Source organism: Carcharodon carcharias, chromosome 12 (assembly GCF_017639515.1).
Source record: "Carcharodon carcharias isolate sCarCar2 chromosome 12, sCarCar2.pri, whole genome shotgun sequence".
In the NCBI taxonomy this organism is placed as follows: domain Eukaryota; kingdom Metazoa; phylum Chordata; class Chondrichthyes; order Lamniformes; family Lamnidae; genus Carcharodon; species Carcharodon carcharias.
Genome location: NC_054478.1, coordinates 80,396,753 through 80,421,718, shown reverse-complemented (window position 1 = coordinate 80,421,718; position 24,966 = coordinate 80,396,753). Strand labels below are relative to the sequence as shown.

General features: G+C 43.6%; 1 protein-coding gene across 6 annotated transcripts in view; it reads right to left on the bottom strand.

Moving 5' to 3' along the window:
• The window catches only part of LOC121285103 (solute carrier family 40 member 1-like), a 107,782-nt gene that overhangs the window by 16,864 nt on the left and 65,952 nt on the right, over positions 1 to 24,966 (bottom strand). For all 6 annotated transcript variants that reach the window (XM_041201245.1, XM_041201249.1, XM_041201247.1 and 3 more), the window contains 2 exons: positions 10,257 to 10,380; positions 7,143 to 7,370 (listed from right to left, as the gene is read on the bottom strand). In XM_041201245.1, coding sequence (XP_041057179.1) covers positions 7,143 to 7,370; positions 10,257 to 10,380 — 352 coding nt within the window. The remainder of the gene's footprint in view (positions 1 to 7,142; positions 7,371 to 10,256; positions 10,381 to 24,966) is intronic.

Sequence of the window (24,966 nt, the reverse complement as noted above, 5' to 3'; positions counted from 1 at the left end):
TGACTCGTACTATAATACTATCCCTCTGCACCTCAGAATTATGCAGCTGTTCTCCTTTTAAGTAATACTCTGTTTTTCTGTTCTTCCTGCCAAAGTGAACAACTTCACATTTTCCCACACTAAACTCCATTTGCCAGATCTTTGCCCACTCATTCAACCTATCCATATACGTCTGCAACCTCCTCATGTCCTCTTCATAATATACTTTCCTACCTTTCTTTGTGTCATCTGTAAACTTAGCTACCATGTCTTCACCCCTTCATCTAAGTCACTGATGTAAATTATAAAAAGTTGAGGTCCCAGTACAGACCTCTGTGGGACTCCACTTCCACTTGTCACATCCTGCAATCCAAAAAAGACACATTTATGCATACTCTCTGTTTTCTGCCAGCCAGCCAATCTTCTATCCGTGTTAATATGTTACCCCCTACACCATGCGCTTTTATTTTCCGTAATAAACTTTGATGTGGCACCTTATCAAATGCCTTTTGGAAATCTAAGTACAGTATGTCTACAGGCTCCCCTTTATCCACTACGCATGTTACTCCTGCAAAAAACTCCAATAAGTTGGTTAAACATTATTTTCCTTTCACAAAACCATGCTGACTCTTCCCGATTGCCTTGAACTCTTCTAAGTGCCCAGCTATAACCTCCTTAATGATCGATTCTAATAACTTCTCCGGGACAGACGTCAAGCTAACTGGCCTATAGTTTCCTGTTTTCTGCCTCCCTCCCTTCTTGAATAGTGGGATTATATTTGTTACTTTCCAATCTGATGAAACCTTTCCAGAACCTAGCGAATTTTGGAAAATTAACACCAGTGCTTCGACTACCTCATTAGCCACCTCTTTAAAGACCCTAGGATGTAGTCCATTGGGACCCGGAGACTTGCCAGCTCCATCAACTTGTTCAGTACCATTTTCTTAGCGATTTCAATTTCACCAAGTTCCTTTCTCCCATTCACCTCCTGATTTGCAACTATTACTGGAATGGGATATGGGCCAAAGGCGTATTAATGGGGTTGAGTTAAAGGTCAGTCATGATCTTAATGAATGGTGGAACAGGCTTAAGGGGAAGAATGGCCTACTCTGCTCCCGTGTACTTAGGACGTAGTGCTGGTGCAAATTACACAGTGTGGAGAAAGGCCATGGAGGAATTCACAGACAAAGATTTTGAAGCTAACGCTCTGGGGACTGGGACAAGGTAAATCAGCATGAACTGGAGTTATAGACAAGCAGGATTTAGTGTAGGACATAATACATGAACAGTTTTGGACAAGCTGAAGATCATGGAGGATGGACTTGCAGAAGGACAGAAGCAAACAATTTGATGGTCTTGGTGATAAATTTAACATGGGGTTTAAAGCTCAGTTCAGAATTAAACACGATTTCTAGATGAAAGAGAGTCTGGTTCAACTTTGGGAGCAATCTGAGAGGGGCATGAATACATGGTAAAGGAGTTGTGTTTGTGATAAGGACGGAAGACAATGGTATCAGCCTTCTCAAAGTTGAGTTGAAGAATGCTGAGACTATTTCAAGACTTAGGCTGGATTTTACATCTTTGGACAGATGAAGTAGAGGGCGCATTTTCCGTTCCCGCCCAGTCCCATGGCCCTGCAGCTACTGAACATCCATCAGGACGTTAATTACCTAGAGACGAGACTTCTATCCCATCTCGGGAGGGAGTCCTGCCTCCAAGAACTGCCAGCCAACCAGATGGCTGGCAGCTCTCTGGTCCCAGCAACGCCACCAAGAGCAGTGGCCTCTACTGGGGCTGCATGCAGTCCACAACAACATTAGTCACTGGAGCCGGATGCAAGGCAAGTGGGGGAGGGTTGCAATCACCTGAGCCTGCCAGATCAGGGGCTCAGGTAGACAGACCAGGGGGAAGAAGGGAAATGCTGGGTTTTTGGAGCTTAGTTGGGCCTCCAATTGATACAGGGGGTGCATAAAGGAGACACTTCCCCTTTCCTGCTAAAGCCTGAGCAGTGCTACCTGCCAGTTTCCAACCTGTCACCAGCCTCAACCTGCTGCTCATGAAATAACAGCGGAGGTGGGAAGTGGCTCTTCAATGGCCATTAATTTGCAGGCTGCCTGACATTTCTCCCACCACTCATAAAATTGCTAAAGGGGCAAGAACGGGTGGGTAGGCACCAGAAAAGGTGCTCATGGCATTTTATAGCCCTCTGCCTGCAAACCTGTTCACATGGAAGTGTATAATTCTGCCCTGAGTGTTGAACTGGCTGTCTAACAGCACCAATTCAGTGAGAGAAGTGGTGAAGAAAATAGGAACATGGGACTTAGGAGCAGGAGTAAGTCAGGGACAGTACAAATGAAAACTGACCCACACTGTGGAAGATATCACTGAGAGGGAGCATGTAGATTACAGAAAGGCCCCACAATTAAACCCTGTTGCCTTCTCAGGTTATGCAAAGAGAAAGGAACAAAAGCCATTTATGGAGCATTGACAGCTCTATGTTAGGCAAGCAGGGAGGTGCACAGCAGAAATCCTGTGGATCTAAAGGATGGAAAACAGGCATGAATAATGATGGCATGGTAAACCTCCGGGACATACAACAGTCCTCGGACTGCTGTTCTCGTCACTTCCTAAGATCCACACTCAGTACCGTGTGCCATGATATGAACACACTCGACCTCTCCCTCCAGCAGCACCGACTCACCCTATCTCTAAGCTGTCCTTGCCCCCAGTTTCATTTTATTCTTCGTCTCATCCGATGCCTTAACATGAAGCTTTGTCTCTTTCTTTCAGATGCAAAGGAATGCAAGTTCCAATAACTCATTGACACCAACACCCATCCAGGACCCTCCACCCCTGCCTGTCCCTCTGACCCCATCCTGTCTTCTAATCCCAGCCCCGGCTGTGTGTTCACCATATCCCCTGACCTTCCCCTCTCTGAAGCTGAACGTTCAGTGCTCAGCAAAGGACTCAGTTTCATACCCTTACGCCCTCCCTCAATGAATTCCGGGCTTGGCACGATGCTGAATTCTTCTTCCGCTGCCCTCGTCTCCGTGCTCACTACTTTGAGCAGGAGTCCTCCCCCTGTTCTACAGATCCTTTGACCCACCTCCAATATTCTCCCTCCACCTAGACCCCTCCCTTTGGATTCTTACCTGCTCTTGATCTTTTCATTGAGAACTGTCAGCGTGACATCAGTCAGCTCAATTTCTCTGCTCCTCTCACCCACTCTAATCTGTCTCTTTCTGAACTTGCCACACTCCGTTCTCTCAGGTCCAACCCTGACTTTTTCATCAAACCTGCTGACAAAGGTGGTACTGTTGTTGTCTGGCGTACTGACCTCTACCTCGCAGAGGCTGAGCGCCAACTCGCAGACACTTCCTCCTACCTCCCTCTGGACCATGACCCCACCACTGAACATCAAACCATTGTTTTCAGGACTGTCACTGACCTCATCTCCTCTGGAGATCTTCCTTCCACAGCTTCCAACCTCATAGTCTCCCATTCTCGGACGGCCCGCTTCTACTACCTACCCAAAATCCACAAACAGGACTGTCCCAGTAGACCGATTGTGTCAGCCTGTTTCTGCCCCATGGAACTCATTTCTTGTTATCTTGACTCCATTCTCTCTCCCCTTGTCCAGTCCCTTCCCACCTACATCCGTGATTCCTCTGAGCCCTACATCATATTGACAATTTCCAGTTCCCTGGCCCCAACTGCCTTCTCTTCACCATGGACGTCCAATCCCTCTACACCTCCATCCCCCGCCGGGATGGTCTGAGGGCTCTCTGCTTCTTCCTCGAACAGAGGCCCGAACAATCCCCATCCACCACCACTCTCCTCCATCTGGCTGAACTTGTTCTCTCACTGAGCAACCTCTCCTTAAACTCGTCTCACTTCCTCCAAATAAAAGGTGTGGCCATGGGTACCCGCATGGGCCCCAGTTATGCCTGTCTCTTTATGGGGTATGTGGAACATTCCTTGTTCCAGTCCTACTCAGGCCCCCTCCAACAACTCTTTCTCTGGCACATCGATGACTGCTTTGGTGCCACTTCATGCTCTCATCTGGACCTGGAAAAATTTATTAACATGGCTTCCAATTTCCACCCCTCCATCATTTTCACATGGTCCTTCCTTGACCTCTCTGTCTCAATTTCTGATGATAGACTATCCACCAATATTCATTACAAGCCTACCGACTGCCACAGCTACCTCGACTACCTCACACCCCGCTTCCTGTAAGGACTCCGTCCCATTCTCTCAGTTCCTTTGCCTCCGTCGCATCTGTTCTGATAATGAATGCCACTTTCCAAAACAGTTCTTCTGACATGTCTTCCTTCTTTCTTAACCGAGGTTTTCCACCCATGGTGGTTGACAGGGCCCTCAACCGTGTCCGGCCTATCTCCCGCACATCCGCCCTCACACCTTCTTCTCCCTCCCAGAACCATGATAGGAACCCCCTTGTCCTCACTTATCACCCCACCAGCCTCCGCATTCAAAGGATCATCCTCCGCCATTTCCGCCAACTCCAGCATGATGCCACCACTAAACATATCTTTCCTTCACCCCCCCTGTCAGCATTCCATTGGGACCGTTCCCTCCGGGACACCCTGGTCCACTCCCCCATCACCCCCTACACCTCAACCCCTCCCACGGCATCTTCCGAGGCATCCGCAGAAGGTGCAACACCTGCCTCTTTACCTCCCCCTCCTCATTGTCCAAGGGCCCAAACATTCCTTTCAAGTGAAGCAGCACTTCACTTGCATTTCCCTCGATTTAGTCTACTGTATTCGCTGCTCCCAAAGTGGTCTCCTCTCCATGGAGAGACCAAATGCAGACTGGGTGACCGCTTTGCTGAACACCTTCGGTCTCTCTGCAAACATGACCCAGACCTCCATGTCGCTTGCCATTTCAACACACCATCCTGCTCTCATGCCCACATGTCTGTCCTTGGCCTGGTGCAATGTTCCAGTGAAGCTCAATGTAAACTGGAGGAACAGCACCTCATCTTCCGATTAGACACTTTACAGCCTTCCGGACTTAACATTGAGTTCAACAACTTCAGACCATGAACTCTCTCCTCCATCTTCACTCTCTTTTTTCTAATAATTATTATATTTTTAAAATATTTTTCTTTCTTTTCCCACCTATTTCTATTATTATTTTAAAAATTTATTTCCATCCATTGTTTTACCTCCACCTTTTAGCCTGTTTCGATCCCCTCCCCCCACCCCACCCCCACTAGGGCCATCTGTCACTTGCTCATCCTGCTTTTACCCTTAACGTCACCATTAGCACATCCTTTAGCTAATGTCACTACCGTCAACACCCCTTTGTCCTTTTGTTAATGACATCTTTGGCAATCTCTCCTTTGCCTCCACCTATCACTGGCCCTCTATCCAGCTCCACCTGTCCCACCCCCTTAAACAGCTTATATTTCACCACATTTCTTATTCCTCTTTCGAATAAGTCCATACGGACTCGAAACTTTAACTCGGTCTTCCTTTCCACAGATGCTGTCAGACCTGCTGAGTTTTTCCAGCAATTTTTGTTTTTGTTTCAGATTTCCAGCATCCGCAGTATTTTGCTTTTAGCATGGTAAACCATCTTGAATGCAAAATGGTGAAGGAGGGACAGTGAAGCACAGTCATAGACATTGTCATTTTAAACTTTGGCTCGAGTACTTCAATGTTGGGAATGGTGGAAGTTCGACTGAAAGATTCAAATAGAGATTTTGGTAGGGACAGGCACAGATCTAGTGGTCAATTAAATGTTCAGGACCTCAGAGAGTGAACAAGGGTTGTAAATGGAATTGTAATTGGAGAATTGGAGATCAGGGCCAGGCTGTTTTGACGTAGGGGGTAATAAAAGTGGTTTTGAAAGTATAGGATAATTCCTGAGGAAAGGGTTCCATTAACAATAGCAAACAGCATGGGAGCCAGAAAACGAATTTAGGTAGCGAGTGGATCCAGGGAGCAGCAGGTGGGTCTCAGGGTACAGAGGATCTTCATGAGGGCAGAGAGGAAGTAGGTGACGTACTTTCTCTCCCATGCATTTAACTAGCTTACCCCTAAATGCACTATACCAAACCCTCAACTACTCCATGTAGTTCCATATTTTGACCAGCATTTCTCCCAAATTCCTTAATGGATTTATTAGTGACTATCTTATATCTTACAGCTCCTAGTTTCGGACTCCCTTCAAAATGGAAAGATCTTCTCTATGTCTACCTTATTAAATCCCTTCATAATATTAAAGACCTCTATCAGCTCCTCTCTTAGCCCTTTATTTTCTGGAAAAAAATAGCCCCAACTTGTTCAGTTTTTCCTGCTGGTTGTATCCTCTCAGTTATGATAACATCCTTACAATTTTTTTTGCACTTTTTCTAAAGCATCCATATGCTTTTGATTATATGGTGACCAATAAGATGGGTACAGGAGTTCCAGGACACAACTGGTCATGGACTAAATGAACCTGAGGTATCCCTGCCCTCCAAAAGATAATTCTGAAGTAACAGGTGATTTTGGCAAAGGGGAGAATACAGTACGGAACTGATATATATGCAATTACTGCATGCATACCAACCATATTTGGAAATAGACAACAAAAACTGAAGAAATGTGTATAGAGCTTCTGGGTGGCTTTTCTGACATAAAATCAGCATAACTCCCGCAGAAATGGCTAAAAATAGATTTCTAGCCATTGGTCCCCAAAGTAATGGCAAGAGTTTGGGAGCCCACGAATATTCAGTTCCAGAACAGGTAACTAGTTCCTATTCCTGATTTGGAACTGGCAACCATCTTGGTTAAGAATACAGTGCAGGAATACTGAAAATATAATACAAACACAAAAGTGTTGTCAAAAACCACAACTCAATTGCAATGCTGGCATTGATTCTTTCTGTGTCATAATGACAAAACAGGTGTATGTTTTTACAATCACAGGTCTGTAACTCAACTGACTAAGCAATCAGTCCTAGACAACACATAAGTTTTTCAATATACTGTTCTTACTTAAACAATTCAGTACCTGATTTTAAAATAACACCATTATTTTCTGATTAAATTTAGTATTTTTAGTGCAGTGAATCCAATATAAAATGCGTGCAAATACAATTAATTATAGAACCATTTTAGTTACAACCAACTTTAAGTAGTATGTCATACCTGAAACTTCCTCCTCCTTGGTCTGGTTATCACCTTTTCTTGCTAGCGCTGGAATCATTTTATAAATTTTCCGCAGCAACAAATATTCAAAACACACAGAGAACAAATTCCAACCAACTATAAAGCCACAACCAACCACAGAGGAGCTGAAAGTCATAATCTGACCCACGGCCATTGGTGAAAGCAATTTGCTGAGAAGATCAATTTGCCTCATTGTAGCATTCATGTCTATAAAAGCAAAAGCATTGTCTTGGTTTCAATGATCTTTGGTATGTATAGTATTTCATACCTCAGTTATATTAATAAGCAACAAAATTCAGAGTTCAGGCTTCCTACAAATGTTAAATGATAGCTAGGACCATACTCTTGCCCTTCAATTATTTTCCTATCAAAGTAGAATGGAACAATTTTTTCCTAGTCCATGACAGCACTGGGCTATTACAAGAATTGCTATTAAATCTATTTGAAATATTTGTAAAAAATTGCTTTACCAGTAATATTTCCTTGAACATACAAGGATGAGTACACGACTGAAATGCCACAACCTGTGATTTTACAGATGCTAACTGATCTGCTATAAATAGACAACATTTTCTGGGTTTTTTTAGATTTCCAATATTTGCAGTTTTTCCTTTTTATTTTGCTCAGTATTAAACTCTGTACTTTGAAAGACTTATAACATAAAATGTTTTAAATGGTGACAAACACAATGGGCTGGATTCATGGGAGTGGGGGAAGCGCATTGCTTGCCCCTCTGTTGCAAGAGTCAGCTGGCAGCCAATGCACCTAGAGGCTTGCCGCACAGCTATAACACGTTGTTGGCGGACTAAACAAGCCCAAGATTGGGACTTCTACAGCTCAGTGGGAAGAGGTCCCACCTTTGAGAGAGTTTGGCTGGAAGCTCTAGCAGCCCCAGCAGCACCAAAACTGAGTAGCAGACACTGCTGGGGCTGTAAGCAGGCCCATGCAGAATGCAGCCATGGCATTTGGACCCAGGTAAGTTGGGGGTGTTGGACGGGGGTGGGTGGACAGCCTAGGGAGGAAGTGGAGGAGAGTGGGAGGGTGAGTTTTGGTGGCCAGTCCGGGAGGAACAAAGGGGTGGTAACAACTTGGGGGGATGCCCCCAATGCACAAAGGGCAACCCCCTGAATGCTGTCCACCCACACTTCTCACATTGTTCCCGCTGTTACAAAGATTACTTTAAAAAAATGGCCTGTCCACTCCCGCCCACCAACCCATGTTTAACGGTGTGGGCAGTGTATTATCTGGGTCAACTGGTTTGTTAACAAGCTTGATTGACACATAATTATTTATTTTAAAAAGGCAGACGGGCAGCTGATTTCAGCATCTGCTCACCTACCATTTTATGGGGTCAGCTCGGGGATGGGCAGGAAGGTGGTGGGCTTGTCACCCTTTGTATTTTACGTGCATCCATCCCCCCGCCAAAAACAGGCCCAGCGGTGGGGGGAGGGGCGGCATAAAATCCAGCAATATATATTTGATGTGTTAATTTAGGGTATATCTAAAAGCAAACAAAAATATTACTTAAGACAATGATGAGACAACTTAAGACAACAGTCATCATACCTAGAATATAAAGACCAGATTCCAATTTATCTAAAATTTGTTTAATGATGACTAGAAAACAATTCCAAAAATACAATCTACATTTTTGGAATGGAAAAATAGTGCCTAGTATTGACATTGCCTAAAAAGAGAAAAGACAGAATAATGTTTTGGTTGGTGATCCTCTGTCAATTCCAACAAAAAGTCTCAGCTTAAAACAGTATTCCACCTTTATGGATGCTGATGGGTTTTTGGTGCATTTCCAATACTTTAAGTTTGTACTACCATTTTTTCTTTAATTTCCCTGATAATAACCTCTCTGAAAGGAAAGCATATTACACTTTCATCAATAAAATATACCCAGGTTTTCAAAGCAAAAAATATGTAAGTGACATTGTTTTATGAAATTGGCATTGATGAGGTTTCGGACCTGGCATAGACACGTGAATCTTTTCCTTAAGCCATCATTTAGCAATTCTTTATTCAGGAGAAGCAACATAATGCACAGTGAAGCAGCATTATCAACATAGTTTCAACCATACCAATAAGAAAAATAACAGAGCGGTCAGCATCTGTAAAATAACAGATTATGGCATAGGCTGTTTAAGCAAATTTTACCAGTAAAGTGACTTATACAAATATTTCAAATAGATTTAATATCAATACTTTTAGTAGCTCAAATCTGTCATGGATGTGGAAAATCTTGTCTCATTCTGCTTTGATGTAAAACGAGGTTAAAGGCAAGAATATGGTCCTAGATATCATTTAATATTTCTGGGAAATCTGAAATTCCATCCAAAGTGGATATTGCTCAATGGAATAAATACCTGAAATGTTGAAAAATAAACACAGAATCTTTATTTGTGGTATACTTTACATAATGCTCTTGAAACTAACCAACATGGCTGATGGAGAAATGCCATCAGGAAATTTATAATAAAATTTATAGTAAGAACTATCCTGATTGGTTGTTGGCAAATTTTGTACATTCTATATCAAGGAGAGAACGAAAGAGAGAACATTACAGATAATAAGGATATGCAGATGAGCAATGGCACAGAGAAAAAAAATGCATGAGAAAAATGAGAGCATGCATGTCAAAACCGTGGTGGACAGGTGAAGCACATGGTAGACAGGTGGAGGGAGATAGAGAAGACTACTGGGCATGCGGGCAAGGGGAAAATATGCTGCATACGAGAAAACATACATAACAGGAAAAGGTGAGAATGCATAGGATAATGGAAGTGTGCAGCAGGTAGTGGGTGTAGAATATAGGCCAGGGACTGATGATGGAAGTGGGATAGCGTAGGTGCAGTACATGTACATGGAGGAATGAAGTGAAGTTAAAGAGTGCATGCAAGAATTTTTATCCACACTTACTGAAAGACAAAATCAATATTGAAAGCTGGATAATTTTATGGAAATGTTAAATCACAAGGATATTTGCAAACTTTTCTGCAATTAGTATCAAGGCCATCAAGGTGGGAAAAGAAAACTAATATCATCAGCCAAGAAATTGTATTTTTCCAAAACAGGTATGACAGTTACTTGATAGTTTGTCACTGTCTCCAGCAATCACTATAATCCAGTCCCGTTGGATTGCAATTGACATAGCTGTACTAGCCAGGTCTGCAATCACACCAATGACAATCACCAACGTGTAACAAACAATCTGTTAAACAAGAAGTAAATTGATTAAAATTGAGCCAAGAAAACTGACCTTATAATATCTACAACAATGTCTCATGCTCATATATAACCACACAATATTTTGAAAATAGGCAATTTATGCAAGGCCAATTTGTTAAATGAAATTACCTCCGCAGAAGGAAAAATGGTGTGTCCTTCATACTGAAGATAGCCATTCACTTAGGATGTGCAACCACCTAGATACTTGAGCTCCTTTTAATAATGTGTAATTTGCTACCCCTGCAGAATAAACAGTCTGAAAAAGCCAGTAGTGTAACCTGGTGTCATGGAATACAAGAAGGCCAAACCATTTGCTATCTGCCATAACAGAATCATTATCCCAGAAAACAAACCTGACCATTGGCTAACAACAGAATTCCTACTTACATCAAGGTGAACAGAGGCATTTTGAGTAACAAAACTTGCCTAAGATCTTATTACAACATATAAAATTCTTAAGGAGCTTGATATGGTAGCTACTGGGAGAATGTTTCCCCTAGCTGGGGAATCTAGAACTAGGGTGCACAGTGTCAGAATAAGGGGCCAGCCATTTAGGACTGAGATAGGGAGACATTTTTTTCACTCAAAGGTTTGCAGATCTTCGGGATTTTCTACCTCAGAGAGAGTGGAAGCTCAGTCGTTGAATATATTCAAGACCATTTGGACCATTTTAGATCATTTGATACCAAGAAAATTAAGAGATATGGGAATACTGAGGGAAGGGAGTTGAGATGGAAGATCAGCCACGATTGTATTGAATGGCAGAGCAGGCTCGTGGGGCCAAATGCTCTATTGCAGCTCCTATTTCTTATAATCTCTGCCACTGTCTGTCTGTTTGTGAATAATATGTCTCAAAAACAAATGGGCAGGTTTCAACGAAACTCAATACACAGATAGGGTATTGCCCGAGAAAGAACTGATTAGTTTTGGTGAAGATGCATATCTGGATTCTAGAATTTTTCAAAGATCTGCTAATATTGTGGATTCAGGTGAATTGACTATTTATTTAGAATGTTGTTGGCTGTGTTTTAATTAGAATGTTGTTTTAAAATTTTGCGAATTGTCTCAATTGCTGTGGTGAAATTAGTCACAGCTGTCAAAATGTGAGCAGAATTTTCAGAGCAGGTTGTTGGATGTGGATTGGCCTTAAGTCTCCTTAGTGAGATGGAAGGTCTTAATAAAAAAATGTCTTTCATTAGCTCTGTAGTTTTGTGGCTTGCCCAGGAATTTGCAGAAATAATCAAAAAACATTTATAGTTCATCTCTGGCATTAGCCAGCTTTTAAATTGTCATCCTGAATATTTTAAGATAGTGTTGTATTGCAGAAATAACATTTATTGTAGAAATCTTAGCAATTTTTAATCATAAGCCAAATGCTAAAAATGGTGCAAATTTTCTACTTTGATCTTATAAAAACTGAAGTTTTCTTTCATAATTCTTTGTGCATTTAAGACATACAAGTTTATGTTACAACAAAATACAGATAAACTTGGAACTAAAGGTGTAACACTGCTACCATCATCAATCCAAACTAATCCCCAATAAACAACACCGGGGGCTTTGGTAGTGTTTCCACCTCCTCACTCCCAACCCATCCCCATCCCATTGACCAGGAAATTCACCTTCAACAGAAATAGAGCACAATGCCGTAGAACAATCCTCAGCTGAGGAACACTCCAGCCTCTCTAAGCTCACCCTACTAAACAAAACTTTTGACTCTGCCCCACAAAATTTAGCCTTTTTCCCACTACAACATCTTGCACCTTCCAATGATGCAAATTCTGTTCTATTCATCTCCATCCTACTGAGCGCTATTTTTATATTCTTCCCGTTCCCTTCCAGTTCTTCTTTCCCTCCAGTCTCCTATCATCTACTGCTCCTTTGCCATTTACTCCCATCTTTCTCTCCTTCTCCTCCTCTCCGCTTTCCCTTTCTCTTCTCTATCGCTCATCCCATTCTCCTTCTCTTTCCAACCACTGTGTTCTCTTCCTCTACCCATCCCTCTGTCAAGACTTCTCCCCTCCCTTCTGCCGAGTTGCAAACACTGCAACACATCAGGGAATGGGAAAGTTACCTGGGTACTTTGTTCCAGGAAGCGGTCACACCCCTTAAGGTAGGGTATTCTGATTTGGTTCATGGTCAGGAACAGAAGGGTGTGACTGCAAGTGAGGTGAAAATGGGGAGCATGAATGTAGAAGTGGAGGGGCCTCAGCCCTCGCAATTGTCTAACGGATTCGAGGTTCTTTTAGCCTGTACGGGTGAAAGCGCAGGTTGTAGGGTGTATGAATGAACTGACCATGGCACCGTGGTACAGGAAGCCATTCAAACCAGGGGAGCCAATAGGAATGTAATCGTAGTATGGGACCGTAAAGACAGAGGGTTGGACACAGTTCTCTGCAGCTGAGAGCAAGAATCCAGAAGACTGTATTGCCTGCCCGGTGCCAGGGTTCGCGACATCTGCTCTGGGCTGCAGAGGAACTTGCAGAGGGAGGGAGAGGATCCAGTTGTGGTAGTCCACATATGTACTATACAGAAAGATAGGACTAGGAAAGAGTTTCTGCTTAGAGAGTATGAGCAGCTAGGGGCTAAATTAAAAAGCAGAACCACAAAGGTAATGATCCCTGGATTATTAGCACAGTCACCACCAAATTGGAGTAGCATAAATAAGCTTAGACAGTTAAATGTGTGACTCAAAGATTGGTGTGGGAGAAATGGGTTTTAATTCAGAGGGCACTGGCACCAATACTGGAGAAAGTGGGAGCTGTACTGTTGGGACGGTCTTTACCCAGCTGTGCTGGGACCGGTAGACTCACAGACTAGACTCATAAATGTTTACAGCACAGAAGGAGGCCATTCAGGCCATCGTGTCTATGCCAATCAACAAAGATCTGACTACACTAATCCCATTTTCCAGCGCTTGGCCCATAGCCCTGGAGGCTATGGCAACACAAGTGGATATCTAAATACATCTTAAATGTTACAAGAGTTTCTGACTCAACCACTCTTTCAGGCAGTGAGTTCCAGACTCCCACCACCCTCTGAGTGAAAACATTTCTCCTCAACTCCCCTCTTAGTTTTCTACCTCTTACCTTAAATCTATGCCCCCTGGTTATTGACACCTCCACTGATGGAAAAAGTGCCTTCCTATCCACCCTATCCATGCCCCTCATATCTTATACACCTCAACCTTCACAAAAAAACCCCAGCCTATCCAATCTTTCTTCATAACTCAGACCCTCCAGCCCAAGCAACATCCTGGTAGATTTCCTCTGCACCCTCTCCAGTGCAATCACATCCTTCCTATAATATAGTGACCAGAACTGCACGAAGTACTCCAGTTGTGGCTTAACCAGTGTTTTATACAGTTCCAGCTTAACCTCCCTGCTCTTGTATTCTATGCCTAGGTTGATAAAGGCAAGTGTCCCGTTTATCTTCTTAACCACCTTATCGCAGGGTGCGATTGACTGCATGCATGTGGCACTCAGGTCTCCATCGCGACACTCAGTGGACTTCATCAACCGCAAGGGCTTCCACTCACTGAATGTGCAGCTGGTATGCTGCACCAGAAACGCATCCTGCAGGTATGCGCGTGATTTCCAGGAAAGTGTGCACGACGCCTATATCCTGAGTCGCTCGCAGATCCAGGGTCCACAGACACTGCAGGGTTGGCTCCTTGGGGACAAAGGCTTCCTGCAGAGGCCGTGGCTGATGACACCCATGCAGCGGTCTCAGACTGCAGCAGAACAACACTAAAATGAGGCTCATGCAGCAGCTTGCAACTTTTATCTACCTGCCCTACTGCCTTCAGGGATCTGTGGATATGTACGCCGAGGTCCCGCCGATCTTCAGTACTTTCCAGGGTCCTACCATTTATAGTGTAATCCCTTGCCTCGTTAGCCCTCCCCAAGTGCATTACCTCACACTTTTCCGGTTTGAATTCAATTTGCCACTGCTCTGCCCATCTGACCAGTCCATTGATATCTTCCTGCAATTTATGGCTATCCTCCTCACTATTTACCACTCTACCAATTTTCGTATCATCCGCAAACATCTTGATCATACCCCCTACATTTAAGTCCAGATCATCTATGTACACCACAAACAGCAAGGGCCCCAGCACTGAGCCCTGTAGAACCTCACTGGAAACAGACTTCCAGTCACAGAAACATCCCTCTACCATCACCCTCTGCTTCGTGCCTCTCAGCCAATTTTGGATCCAACATGCCACTTTGGCTTGGATCCCATGGGTGCTTACTTACTTGACCAGTCTGCCATGAGGGACCTTATGAAAAGCCTTGCTAAAGTCCATGTAGACCACATGAAATGCATTACCTTCATCAACACTCCTGGTTACCTCATCAAAAAATTTGATCAAATTTGTCAAACAGTACCTTCCCTTAACAAATCCATGCTGACTATCCCTAGTTAATCCTGTATCTCCAAGTGCAGATACATTCTCTCCCTCAGAATTCTTTCTAGTGACTTCCCCACCACCGAGGTTAGACTGACTGGCCTGTAATTTCCTGGTCCATTCCTTCCTCCCTTTCTTAATAATGGGACAGCGTTAGCAGTCCTCCAGTCCTCTGGGACCTCACCTGTGGCCAGAGAGGATTTGAAAATTACTGCCAAGGCCTCTGATATCTCTTCCTTATATATGTCAAAACAATAAATTTTAAAAAAAGAGTAATTAATAAAAATGCCCATTAAAATGTGTCAAGCAGCAGAGTTCACCAATAAAACCTTTTTTTTGCCTTTTCGCTTCAGAAGCAAAACTAGAGAGAGACAGGCTAGGCCCCAGAACCACCAGGAAAAGGGTGGGGACCAGGCCTGAGCTAAGGAGTTGAGTTTAACTAACAAAGACCATGCATTTACCTCTGGTGGCACACATTCCATGTGGGTCTTGGCGGAATTCATTTGAAAGCAAGGGTCGGAAGAGAGTTGCCTTTCAGCCTGGACCTTCCTCCTTTCCCGACCTGCTTTGTGGATAGGTTTTTCAGGAGGGCGGTTGAGGAGGATAGGGTCTGTGTTTCTGGCTCACATTCTCATACAAAATCACCCAGAGTCACACACACACATGGGTCAGGATTTTCAGGTCGTTGGGCAGGCGCGGTAGGCAGGTCCGAAAGTGGCTGGGAAATGGGCCGCTGCCTGAGATCAGCCCCTGACCGCGATTTCACACATGGCTGGCCAATTAACAGCTAGCCAGTGCGAAAGGCACGCTGAAAAGTTCAGCACTGCCGGGGTGGGGGCAGGAAGAGGTCGAGCGCTGATGTCAGCGTGGATGCGGGGAGTGCGCAGTGAAAGCTCCCTGAAGGTAGCGAGCTGCCTCAGGGAACTGAAGAATTTTAAATACAAAAATAAACAGCATGAAATTCCAAAAAAAACATGTCCCCACATAGGATTCACTCACCTGAACATGTAGATAATAAAAATTCTGCCCAAACATTTTCATTTTTTCTAAATTAATATCGGAAACCTCATCCCACACTTGGATGAGGTTTCCTCAAAAATGAAAAGGCCACCTGGCCAATTCGCCTGCCCGCCAACTGTAATGTTGGATGGGCAGTGAAAATTCCACATTAATTGAAACTTTAATGGCCTTAATTGTAAGCAGGCGCATGGCCAACTCTTGCACGTGCCCCCCGACCGATATATCGCGCGAGTGCATGATGACGTCAGGGCACTCACACAACATCGTGCTATTTTACGCCCGATCGGGTCGGGTGCATGCCCGTCCATGGGATATAAAATTCTACCCATGCTCTCTCTCACACACACACACACACACACACACACACACACACACACACACACACACACACACACACACACACACACAAACACACACACACACACACACGTTCTCTCTCTCACACACATACACAAGCTCCCTCTCTCTCTCACACACACACAAACACACACACAGGCTCTCATGCACAGACACACACACACACAAGTTCTCCCTCTCAGCATAGACACACACACACACACACACACACACACACATACACACACGGGCTCTCTCTCTCTCTCTTACACACACACAGACTCACTCCCCACGAAGTTTGGACACTATTTCAGGAGGACTTGATCAGGAGGTGGCAGCTATTTCTCTTCTCATTTGGTGGGCCTACCCGACCTCCATCGCCCTTAGAGCTACCCGACCTCCAGCCGCTCCTGGACCTACCCGACCTCCAGCCTGACCCCGGACCTACCTGACCTCCAGCCACTCCTGGACCTACCCAACTTCCAGCCCGCCCCCAGACCTACCCGACCTCCAGCTTGCCCCTGGACCTACCCGACCTCCAGCCTGACCCCGGACCTATCCGACCTCCAGGTTGCCCCCGGACCTACCCGACCTCCAGCCTGCCCCCGGGCCTACCCAACCTCCAGCCGCTCCTGGACCTATCCGACTTCCAGCCCGCCCCTGGACCTACCCGACCTCCAGCCTGCCCCTGGGCCTACCCGATCTCCAGCCACCCCCGGGCCTACCCAACGTTCAGCTACCCCCAGGCCTACCCGACCTGCAGTTGCTCCTGGGCCAGCACTACCTCCAGCCACTCCTGGGCCTTCCTGACCTTCTCCTGATTGCTGGACACTTATTGCTTCCTGCTTGCCACCCTGCTTACAGCTCATCTCCTGAGCCCTTGCTTGCTTCCCTTGCACTCTGTGTTTCCTCGTGGTCTCCCGCTTGCTCCCCTGTACTGGCCCTGTGCTCATTCAGAGGCCAGCGCCTGCTCAGAGGGGCAAGAGAGAGCCCATGCTCTGAAAACAAAGGAGCAATCACCTCCACAATACTCACTGCTCATCCAATTAGAGACTGATTATCTCCCAAATTTGTTGTGCAGAAGAGAATCAGTCTCTGATTGCATGAGCAAATCCTTACAGATCTTTCTTTCAACTTACCCGTAATTTGAAGAGGGTCAGGTTGTGGCCCATGGGTTGGGTTGGACAAGCTTGAGGTAAATGAATTGACAGCACAAATGGAAGTAAACAGGTATGATGTAATTGTCATTACAGAGACATGGCTGCAAGCTGAACAAGACGGGAACTGAATGTTCAAGGGTATTCAACATTTAGGAAGGATAGACAAAAAAGAAAAAGGTGGGGTAGCACTGTTAAGAAAGGATAAGATCAGTACATTCGTGAGAGGTGATCTTAGATTGGAAGAACAAAATGTAGAATCAGTTTGGGTGGAATTAAGACACAGCAAGGGACAGCAAACATTAGTAGCAGTTGTTTATAGGCCACCAAACAGTAGTGGTAGTGTAGAGCACGGTATAAATCAGGAAATTAGAGGTGAATGTAACAAGGGTAATGCAGTAATCATGGGAGACTTCAATCCACATGTAGGCTGCATAAATCTAATTAGCAATAATGCTGTGGAGGATGAATTCCTGGAACGTATACAAGATGGTTTTCTGGAACAGTATGTTGAGGAACCAACCAGAGATTGGTTATTTTAGATCAGCTATTGTGCAATGAGAAAGGGCTAATTAATAATCTCATTGTAAAGGAGCCTTTCTTCATTCAAGTCATTAATATAGGTTGTAAGTAGCCAGGGCTCCAGCACTGCTCCTTGAGCTTGGCCTAAATAGCCAAGTGGTTATGGTACTGGGTTTGTAACACCAAGATCAAGAGTTCAAATCTCACAATGGCAAATTATGAAACAATGTAACTTCATCTGAAACAGATTGGACAGTGCAGCACTCTCTCAAGTACTGAACTGGAATGTCAGCTTTGATTTAAAAGATTATCAAGAGTTCAAATCTCACAATGGCAAACTATGAAACAATGTAACTCCAGCACTGCTCCTTGTGGTACTCCACTTTTCACTGCCTTCCAACTTGTAAAATTTATGAAAGGGAAATCATGTTTGACAAACCTGTTAAGAGTTTTTTGAGGATGTAACTAGCAGATGAGTTGTTAGATGCTATTCTGTGCAACCCCTTCAGAAGCTAGATTCAGACAGCATAAATGCAAGCCATCTACAGTGCTGCTTTTGTCTGCACTGGAGTGCTGCTTTGGGCTGCATTTGAGTGCTTCAGTTGGATTTTGGTGAATGAGGGAGTTTTAAGGGTTAATTTAATTTAAGGGCTAATTTCTATCCACAGTCTAGTGTTTCTTTAATTAAGCAATTAACTAAAAGTTGCTCTTTGGGTTTGGAGAAGGTAAGTTTTAGTCCAGCTTTAAAACATGGCTCATTCAGGTTCTGCTTGCAGCTAGTTAATTAGTTAACTGGCTTAAACAGGTTTTCATAAGCTAGATTCAGACAGCATAAAGCAAGACATCTACAGTGCTGCTTTTGTCTGCATTTGAGTGCTTCAGTTGGAGTTTGGTGAGTGAGGGAGTTCGGTCAAGGGGGAAAGAGGTGATCCTTTCATTTTCTACCTTTCCTCAGAAAGAAGAGCAGCGGCCTTGGTAAGTCCGACTTGGTGAGTATTTCTACTGTCCTTAACATCTTCTAAAGGAAGTAAAATTAAAGGGAGTAATTTAAGGGTAAGTCATGGCAGGGCAGCTCAGTCAGGTGTAATGCTTCTTCTGTGCATTGTGGGAAATCAGGGACACTTCCAATGTCCATGGTGGCCACATGTGCAGGAAGTATCTCAGCTGAAAAATGCGTTTCAGATCTGGAGCAACGGCAGGAGTCACTGTAGAGCATCCACAGAGCTGAGATCTTCGTGGACAGCACATGCAGTGAGGTGGTCACACTACAGCCAAAGAGTGCTCAGGCAGAAAGAGAATGGGGGACTGCCAGACAGCATAAAGGCACTAGGCAGGTCGTGCAGGAGTCCCCTGGGTCCATCTCCCTCTGTAACAGATTTTCCATTTTTGGGGGAGATGGTTTCCCCTCGGTGGGGGGGGCAGTAAAAAAGAGTGGGAGAGCAATAGTGATAGGGGATTCTATTGTAAGGGGAACAGATAGACGTTTCTGAAGCCGCAGGAGTGACACCAGGATGGTACGCTGCCTTCAAGGTTCCAGGGACAAGGATGTCACTGAGCAGCTGCAGAACATTCTTAAAGGGGAGGGCGAATAGCCAGAGGTTGTGGTCCATATCAGTACCAATGACATAGGTAAAAAGGGGAATGAGGTCCTGTAAGCAGAATAAAGGGAGCAAGGAAATAAATTAAAAAGCAGGGCCTCAAAGGTAGTAATCTCAGGATTATGCCCAGTGCCACATGTTGGTGAGATCAGGAATAGGAGAATAAAACGGAAGAATGTGTGGCTGGAGAGATGGTGTGCGGGGGAGGGATTAAGACTCCTGAGGCAGTGGGAATGATTCTGGGGAAAATGAGACCTGTACAAGCTGGACGGGGTGCACCCCAGCAGGACCGGGGCTGATATCCTCACAGGGATATTCACTAGTACTATCAGGGAGGGTTTAAACTAGAGTGGCAAGGGGATGGGAACCTGAATGGGGAGACGCAAGAGAGGGAAATAAAGATAGAAATGAAAGACAGGAAAGTAAAAAGCAAAAGTGGAAGGCAGAGGAAACGGGGGCTAACAGCAAATGGGGCCATAGAACAAAAAAAGATGTGTAAAAAGACAAGTCTAAAGGCACTGTGTCTGAATGCACAGAGCATTCACGATAAGGCAGACAAATTAACAGTGCAAAAAGAAGTAAATGGGTACGATATGATTATGATTACAGAGACATGGCTGCAGGGTGACCAAGGCTGGGAACTGAATATCCAAGGGTATTCAATATTTAGGGAGGACAAGCAAATTGGAAAAGGAGATGGTGTGCAATTGTTAGCTAAGGATGAAATCAGTGCAATAGTGAAAGAGGATATTGGCTCAGAAAATCTAGATGTAGAATCAGTCTGGGTGGAGCTAAGAAGCAACAAGGGGTAGAAAACATTTGTGGGAGGTGTATATAGGCCTCCAAACAGCAGTAGTAAGGTAGGGGATGGTATTAAACAGGAAATTAGAGATACATGTAACAAGGGTGCTACAGTAATCATGGGTGACATTAATCTACATATAGACTTGGCAAACCAAATTAGCAATGATACTGTAGTGGGTGAATTCCTGGAGTGTGTATGAGATGGTTCTTTAGACCAGTACGTCGAGGAACCAACTAGGGAACAGGCTATCCTGGATTTGGTTTTGTGCAATGAGGAGGGGTTAATTAATTTGTTGTGTGGGGTCCTTTAGGGAACAGTGATGATATAATGATAGAATTCTCCCTTAGGTTGGAAAGTGAAATAATCCAATCCGAAACTAGAGTCCTAAATCTAAATAAAGGAAAGGACAAAGGTATGAGGCATAAGTTCGCTAAGATAGATTGGGGAACTTAATTAAAAGGCATGACAGTGGATAGGCAATGGTGAATATTTAAGGAACAAATGCATGCATTGAAAATTATATATTCCTTTCTGGTGCAAAAACACAACAGGAAAAGTAGCCCAACCATGGCTAACAAAAGAAATTAAGGATAGTATTAGCTCCAGAGAGGAGTCATATAAAGTTGCTAGAAAAAGTAGCAAGCCTGAGGATTGGGAACCGTTTAGAATTGAACAAAGGAGGACCAAGAGATTATTTAAGAGAGGAAAAACAGTATGAGAGTAAACTTGCAAGGAACACAAAAGAGGACTGTAAAAGCTTCTATAAGTATGTAAGAAGTAAAAGATTAGTGAACACAAATATAGGTCCTTTACAGTGAAACAGGAGAATTTATAATAGAAAACAAGGGTATGGCAGAGCAATTAAACAACTACTTTAGTTCTGTGTTCACAGGGAAAGACACAAATAGCTTCCCAGAAATACTAGGGAACCAAAGGTCTACTGAGAAGGAGGAATTGAAGGAAATTATTATTATTAAAAAAACAGGGCTGGAGAAATTAATGGGACTGAAAGCCGATAAATCCCCAGGACCTGATAATCCACATCCCTGGGTACTAAAAGGAGATGGCCATGGAAATCGTGGATGTGTTGTCATCTTCCAAAATTCTGTAGATTCTGGAACAGTTCTGGCAGATTGGAGGGTGGCAAATGTAACCACACTATTTAAAAAAGGAGGGAGATAAAAACAGGGAATTACAGACCGGTTAGCCTAACATCAGTAGTAGGGAAAATGCTAGAGTCTATTAGAAAGGATGTGATAACAGGAACACTTGGAAAATATCAATGGGAAATATCAATGGAATTAGACAAAGTCAACATGGATTTACGAAAGGGAAATAGTGTTTGACAAATCTACTGGAGTTCTTTGAGCAAGGATGTCTTACTGCAGCTATACAGGGCTTTGATGAGACCGCACTCTGGAGTATTGTGTGTAGTTTTGGTCTCCATACGTAAGAAAAGATGTAGTTTCCATAGAGGGAGTGCAGCAGAAGTTCACCAGACTGATTCCTGGGATGGCACAATTGTCGTATGACGAGAGATTGGGCCGACTAGGCCTGTATTCACTGGATTTTAGAGGAATGAGGGGAACTCAGTGAAGCATATAAATCTCTGACTGAATGCAGGGATGATGTTTCCTCTGGCTGAGGGGTCTAGAACAAGGGGTCACAATATTAGGATCGAGGTAGGCCATTTAGGACTCAGATGAGGAGAAACTTCTTCACTCAGAGAGTGGTGAGCCTGTGGAATTCTTTACCACAGAGGGTTGTGGAGGCCAAGTCGCTGAATATATTTAATAAGGAAATAGATAGATTTCTGGACTCTAAAGGCATCAAGAGGTATGGGGAGAGAGTGGGAGTATGATATTGAGGTAGAGGATCAGCCATGATCATACGGAATGGCGGAGTAGGCTCGAAGGGCCGAATGACCTACTCCTGCTTCTAATTTTTCTATGTTTCTATTTCTATGTTCCCAAAGTATTTAGAAAAGACCAAGATATGACCGTCAGCAAGGTGTAAACCAAAAAACTGACCTCGAGCGGGGTGACGCACAGGAGGTGGTAACCACCCTGACGTTTTGAGTACCTGTCCTGTATCCATTTGTCAGAATAGTTAGATCGATGATTGACACTGAGTAAGCTACCAGCCCCAAAAAAGGTATATAGTTTGGTGTCATACTGGTGGTAGTGCGCTGAGGTACTGTTGAGGTACCGATGAGGGCTGAGATGCTGGTAAGTTGGCAGTGCTCGTTGGGCAGTTGCCTTCTTCAGATGGAAGATGGACCAGAGGAGGAGGAAGAAGATCAAGAGACTGAAGGAACAGTTTCCAAACACTTCGACTAGAAAGCAGAATGCTGTTATCACAAGCTGTTATGTGTCTTATATTTATTTTTTCTGTCTAATTAGTTAATGTATCATATCTAAACTGTTGTTTCTTAAGCAACTTAATAAACCATCTTAAAATTACTTACGACTGGTCGACTGCCTATTTAGGGATCTGTAGTCCCGAATCCAAAAATCTACAATTGGTGTCAGAAGTGGGATCCACAGTAGTCGAATTTGAGAAACAACAGTGTTATATTGTAGTTAAATGTGTGGTTAGTTACTAAGTGAAGCCAGGAGTCACAATGACATTCGCTATGGAATGATGGATTGGGAGTTTGAATGTCAAAACAAGCAAGCCTGCAGTGAGATGTTACAAGTGGATTTTTGATAAGCTTTCTAAAAATGTTCAGAAAGGAAATATTGAATTGAAAAAGTTCCAGAATAAATTGGTGTACGTGTGTTTGCCTTACAGCAGAATAAAAAGCATAAGGAGTTAAGGGAACAAGTCAATAAATTACAAAAGGGATTGATATGTTCAATGAGTTCTGCTGCGGACAGGAGACACTCGACAGAGTACATTATACAAGGTGAAAAATGAGACCAAATACTGGAACCCCTGAGAGTTGAAGTGGCTCCGGAGGAGCCACGTGAGTCTTTCTTTTCAGAGTTAAACAGGGACCACGGAGCTTCCAAAGCAGAGTTAGCTAGCTCATCCTAGCTGCAGGCTCCTGAGAATGAAAACAAAAGATGGACTGGGACTCTCACAAGGTCCTAGTTGGCATCAAACAGGTCCCCACTGAAGGTCCGAGCATATTAATGTCAGTGGACTCTGACTTCTCCACCTTTATCAACCACGATCCTTACTCCGACACTATGAAGTTGGCAGCAATTTGCCCAGCTGTGAGTATACCATACATTTGAATTAAGGCATTGCTAATGTAAATTGTTCACAAACATCAAAGATTCAAAAAAATTGGGTTCGAGGAAGAAGCTAAAATGTTTAAAATTCAAATGATGTGTTTTACTGACTTTAATTAAACTCAGGTTCTGTTTAGGAAAAAAGATACAATCTGTACTGGTATACAACACTGAAGGCCAGGCTGTTCCCAAAATATGAAGGTAATCCTGCCAGTTGGCAGCAATCCAATTTGAGCTTTTCAAAATCATGAGTTAAGTGAATTGCTAAAATTCAAACTAAACATACTTATTGCTGACTATTCCTTTCAAATTTGATTAAGTGGCAAACATCAAAAATTGAAATTTGTTTTAAAGGGGAAAAAGGATAAGCAAAAGAGATGGGAAAGATTCAGTTCCTTTTTGAGAGTCTGTGAGGCGACAGTGTTGTCTTTTTTTTAAGAAGCTGGTGTCTCTTAAAAATCGCTAAAAAGGTTTTGAAATAATTGGAATTTAACCTAAATTCTGGGGGAAGTTGGGGACAACAAAAGAATTTAAAAAAACAAGTCTAAAATGGAGTTTGGGTTCTAATCGGGGAAGTTTTATTAAATTACGTAAAGTGACGCAATTGCTTGCCAAGTTTTCTCTGTTCCCCGGCAACCCCCCTAAACATGCCACAGAGTTAACTCTATCTGCTGACAACTGTTTATTTTTAAATTCATCACACAATCTTCAGATTACTGATGTATATTAGGCATTATTAGATTTTAAGTTTCTAAATTTATGATTGGACATATTAAGCCATTGGGCTCCTGATCAGAGCCACAATGGATTGTTGGTGTTTTTTTAAACAGGTAATGATGGTTTCCAGCTCTGAGTGAACCCAAGCAGTTTTGAAAATTAAGGCACAGCATAAAGACTTTACCTTTCTGAGACTTGGCCTTCACCATTCAGGCCATGTGTCACTATTTATTATATTTCGGGACAAAATGTTTGCGTGTGGGAGACATGGAAATCACCTCTAGACTGATTGCAAATGCTTTCGTCTGTGATGTAACACCACCATTTAAAACCACCAAGCCTGCTTCTGTAACAAAAACAAAAATAGCTGGAGAACTCAGCAGGTCTGACAACATCTGCGGAGAGGAATACAATTAACGTTTCGAATTCGTATGACTCTTCATCAGAACTAAGGAAATATAGAAATGAGGTGAAATATAAGCTGGTAGAGGGGGGTGGGATAGGTAGAGCTGAATAGAGGGCCAGTGATAGGTGGAGGCAAAGAAGAGATTGCCAAAGATGTGATAGACAGAAGGACAAAGGGGTGTTGACAGTGGTGATATTAGCCAAGTAATGTGCTAATGGTGACATTAAGAGTAGAAATTGGAATTGATAGATGTATTGTCATTTCAAGCATTCAAAGGGAAATTTGCCTGATGTTTATGGGGATAAACAAATTCTAATTTTTCCATAAAAGAGCTAATGGACAAACAGTCTGGGTGGTT